General features: G+C 36.8%; 1 protein-coding gene across 1 annotated transcript in view; it reads right to left on the bottom strand.

Annotated features, from left to right (window-relative positions):
• The window catches only part of LOC109833701 (CCAAT/enhancer-binding protein zeta), a 24,224-nt gene extending 19,609 nt beyond the window's left edge, over window positions 1-4,615 (bottom strand). Inside the window, exons 1-2 of the mRNA XM_020401479.1 lie at window positions 3,912-4,615; window positions 2,059-2,134 (exon numbers count right to left, since the gene is read on the bottom strand). Of these exons, the coding sequence (XP_020257068.1) occupies window positions 2,059-2,134; window positions 3,912-4,566 (731 nt within the window). The 5' untranslated portion in view covers window positions 4,567-4,615. The remainder of the gene's footprint in view (window positions 1-2,058; window positions 2,135-3,911) is intronic.

The following is a 4,960-nucleotide window of genomic DNA, read 5'->3' as shown; positions in this document are numbered from 1 at the left end:
TTAATATATATATATATATATATATATATAATCATTGTGCAATCCATATTTTCAATAGCAGCCCATAAAGAGGGCACACAACCTGCAGAGACATGTTAGAATATAAATTATAACCCTTGATCCTCATAACAACTTTGGAGTTTTGGTGTAGTGTGGCAAAGTCCTTTGACACTAGTGACTTACCATTCAATTGACAAATGTCATGGAAATTTGGTAGATTTTTTTAGAAAGATTTCTCGACTTATACAAAACCCAAACTTGGTGGAACAACTCTAGTTAATGACAATGATGATGGTGATGGTAGGAAGATACCTTATTTATCAATCTTTAGAGCAATGTGAACCACTAGAACAAAAGAAGGTGAAAGTGGAAGTAGCCGCATCGAAAGTAAATACAATTTTCACCTAGCGAGATATTTTAGCATAAGGATGATGACATTGTTGATTGCGTCTTTTCCATGTCTATGAAGTAGAAGCACTGGACTTAGATGGTTGAGAATGTATGGGCGCTACTGATGAAAGTGACTGAAAAAACACTTCTTTGGAGTTGTGAGAGATATCGTTTTGTCATTAACAGTGACCATCAGTCCTTCATTATCAATCCGAGTACTTTATCATGAATTGTCCTTCGTATAGTCTCAACCAAGCATAGATCCCACGCATATGTATATAAAAAGGGGAAAAGAGTTGTTGTCAAAAAAAATTATGTTTTAGATAACTTAATTATCTTGCTAGGAAAATCGTTTTTTTAATATAGTATCTAATTTTATTATCGAGTAAATTGTTTCCTTCTTTTCTAAACTTCTAAATTATCAGAAATTGGACTTTGCCATTGACCCTTAATAATTAGAGAGAATAGGTCAATATTTTTAGAATCAAATTACTATTTAAAGTCATAAAATCAAGCGAATTTAAGCTTGAATTTAAACACCTAGTTCATCGATTTACACATCTAGCCTTTTTGCACTATATTGTACCAGAGCAGATTACTTTTGCTATTCATATCTGCTAATAGTGGGAGAAGAAACATTCTAGCCGCACATCAGTAATTGACGGGAAACATCTATGAAGGCCTTGCATGGCTATTGATAGGAAAATTCAATGAGAGCATTAGAGAAGTAGCCTAATTAGGCAAACTGTGCAAACTTAAGGGTCAGTTTGCAACCACACTAAATCAAATTTAGTGAGATCAATTTTGATTCCGCTAGATTGGATAAACTTGTATTGACCTTCGCATCTTGTTAATGCCACTAGATAAGATGAAGCCTGAGTCTATATACATAGACTAACAACAGTTACCTATAAGTTTTATTTTATTTGCAACCTATAAGTTCTATTTTATTTGCAGACCATATTTTTGAAAAATAAATTATTTATTTGACTCGAGTTTGATTGAAATAAGTCTAAAATTTAACTGAAATCAAGTGGGTTGGATTTGAACTGAAACGGATTGAGTTTGAAATGGTTTAAGACCCAACTGACTCTGGTGGAAGTTTAAAGACCCAAACAGGTCTGTCAGAAAAATCCTGACACAATTGGGTCTGTGGACTTGAATCCGGATACAAACATGTCTGGTGAGGGTATAGGGCTGCAATAAATAATCACTTAGCTTTCAACATTGCACGAAGGTGGGGTTTTTTTGGGGGGGGAGTGGGAGGGGGATAAAATAATGATATAACTATGGAACCTATTGCAGCAAGGAAAATACTAACCATACTACAATTTCTATACTACTTCTGTACTACTACTAACAAATGTGTGGGTCCTTCCTTGGGAATTGTTGCAAAAAGTGGTGAGCAAACATGGTTGATTGTGGGAATACAAAAGTAGTAGGAAATTGTAGTATAGTTATCACTACTCTTGCAGCAAACTCCTGGTGATAAGTAGCTAAATTGGAATTTGGAAAAGATTATCCAAAACCTAGTCTAGACACAACTCTTCTATTAAATCAAAAACTTGTTTGATTTTGACAAAGATCGAATATAATAACTTCTTGCATAGAGTATTAAAAGATAGTACTGAACTTTAGATTGAATAATAAATTGGATATACTGCTTACCTGAGCAGGAACAACTCTTTCAAGGCTTCAAACCCAGTAAAAGCATAACGTTTTCCTACTTTGGATGTTACCATGGCTGCATATGTTGGAAATATGCCTCAGTGCAATTTTATGGAAACATATAGTGCACAAAAGACGAGGCAAATAGTCTTGGAACTATTTAAAAACGAGTCAAACGAGAAGTATAACCGGTTAGATTTTTTCAAAATATTCAGAATAAAGATAAAATAAGCAAGAAACTAATCATCACTAACCCTCAGAATGTGATAAGTGATAAATTTAGCAGTACAAAAACACCATGCTTATTTTCCTCCTTCTGTAGACACATCACATGTGTCACACTGTCACATGTATAGGATGCTAAATACACATATTATAAAATTTCAAGATATTTAGGATTTGTTTCTTTGAGTTATCTCTTGAAAAGACAAAGGATTTTCAACTCTGCTGGGATTCAGTAAGTGACCATCATGTCAACATCAACAGTTTCAGTTCAGGGTAAAAAAAGAAACAGTGTCAACTTCCTTGATCCAGTATGCATGTTCTCATGTTTTTGGTTGTTACTTGACCTAAAATTCTTTGATAATACTATATAAACCTTCTCTGAAACAAATTGCATGCATTAATTTCTCATTCTCAATGTGGTACCAACCTTATCACAGATCTCCTCAATCATCCATATGTTGTCAAGAACGCTTCTTTCATAAATGGAAAACAAAGCATAAAACCAAGTCACGATACCAGCACAAGTGAAAAGGTAAATTCCTTTTAAAAATTATATAAACTATAACTATAACATCTGCTCCTAGCTATGTTACTCCAAAGTTCCTCATTTCTCAATCAAGCATAGGTTTATGGAGAATGCAACATAAGTTTATCCCTTAGAGATGACATTAGTCAAAGCATATTCAATAACGTTATTCTAATTCTCCAAATCATAGTTCCCTTCGGCACTTTTCACAATTAGCATGCACAGCTAAAACACTTTTCACACGTTATATCCAATGAATAAGATTAGTATTCTTTTGGAGAGGCCTTTCCTACAAATATAGCTATTTGTAGAATAGCTTGATAGATTTATGGCTTTCCAAAAAATGAAGTCAATTTGCTATCGTTATTTTGTATGTGATCCGTGTACACCAAGCGAACCTCAGGACATGCTAACAGCTGAATTTGTTATATCAAGTAATGAGCAGCATTGAGCATATACATTCCAGTGTATACCTGAGAACTTTAATACTCCATATGTGATGTGTGCACAGAGATACACAAGTCAGGGAAAGTGTGGATGAATATCAATGAAATGCAAAATTTTGAAATTTAGAACTTGTTGGATCCACTTTTCTAAAATCTATCTCCAGATATACTTCAGCATATGTAGCTCATATCTGCATACTTATATGAAGACAACATATGGTTTCTTTCGGGTCACATCTTAATCTAGAATGTTCCCTTGCATTCCACATGTAGCTGAGAATTGAATACTATAATACAAGGTGAATCTGGTTTTATGCACTCTTTTGAAACTTGTTGTATCTCTGGAGTCATGCACTGTTTTGTTTCCTTCTCCACTGTCGGTGTTTTTGACTTATGCAGAGATGCCCTAACAAAATGTTGTTCAATTAGCACTACACCAAGATTGTATTTATTCAATGCCTCGAATTTAGTCCTAGTAACCCACCGATGCTACTTTCTTTCTCAAAGATACAATAACAAAAAGGCAGCTTATGTAAATGATTTCATAGGTTCAAATTCCAACAAAGCAAGATTTCTCTTATCTAAGTAGAGTTATGCATTCACAATAATTTTGGCAAAGATTCCATCTTTCTCACTTCATTTACCTACAAACTTACCTAATAGCGCATCGAGTGACCTCAGGTTAGCGATCGGATTGTCCTCCACCAAGCAAGTGAACGCAGAGACTTTATCCGCGGACGTCCCCGACCTTGTGGTCATCTCCAGCAACTTCATATCTCCACTCTTCTTCCTCGCCACCTCATACTCCTTTGTGTACTGCTCCATCAACCTCTCTCCCAACTCCTTCTTCTTCGCAACCAAAGCCTTCAGCTCCTCAACCCCCTTCACATTCGCAACCTTCTTCCTCCCCTCTTTCCCCAAAACCTTCACCTCAAGCTCATCAGCATCGACATACCATTGCCCCGACAAAGAGCTCGCCTTCACCAAAGACAGGCTCGGCAGATTGCTCTTAGACTGGGAAAGAGGAGGGAAGGGATCGACTTGTAGAGGATGGGACTTGGATTTAGACTGAGGTTTCGGATTGGAGTTAGGGTTAGGGTTAGGTTTCGTTTCTAGGGTTTTGGGTTGAGGTTTAGGGTTTTTGGGGGGTTTTAAGGGGCCAGACTTGAGGAAGTCGGAGTCGTCGAAGCCGGAGGAGGAGGAGAGGTGAGAGGGAGCGAGGCCGAGTGAGGAGGCGAAGGAGGCGACCTCGGATTTGAGAGCGGCGACTTCCTCCGGCGTCGGTTTCTTTGCTTTATTAGGGTTCGCCATTATTTCGGCGTCAAAAACTGATAGTTTTGCCAGGAAGCGAAGAGGGACTGTGAGGGGTTTTGTTTAAGGATTTTATTAGAAGAAATTTTCTAAATAAACCCATTTTTTTTTAAATCAATCCTCTTCTGTTTTTATTATAAAAAACAACTCACTTTTTGGTCACATCAACACCTTGGCAAGAAAATTGGTCGATTTTTTTAAACATGATGCTAAATAATCGGGGTTGGCAACCCCGACTATTTTGGAGGTCACTGTTAATTTACATGCTAAATTAGTCGGGGTTCAAAACTCCGACTAATTTAGCACCCCCGACTAATTTAGCACACGTTTAAATTTGTCGGGGTTCCCAACCCCGACCATTTAGCAGAGCCTTTTAGCCTAAGCGAGAACCCAA

Source organism: Asparagus officinalis, chromosome 3 (genome assembly GCF_001876935.1).
Source record: "Asparagus officinalis chromosome 3, Aspof.V1, whole genome shotgun sequence".
In the NCBI taxonomy this organism is placed as follows: domain Eukaryota; kingdom Viridiplantae; phylum Streptophyta; class Magnoliopsida; order Asparagales; family Asparagaceae; genus Asparagus; species Asparagus officinalis.
This window is presented reverse-complemented; position numbering and strand designations above follow the sequence as displayed.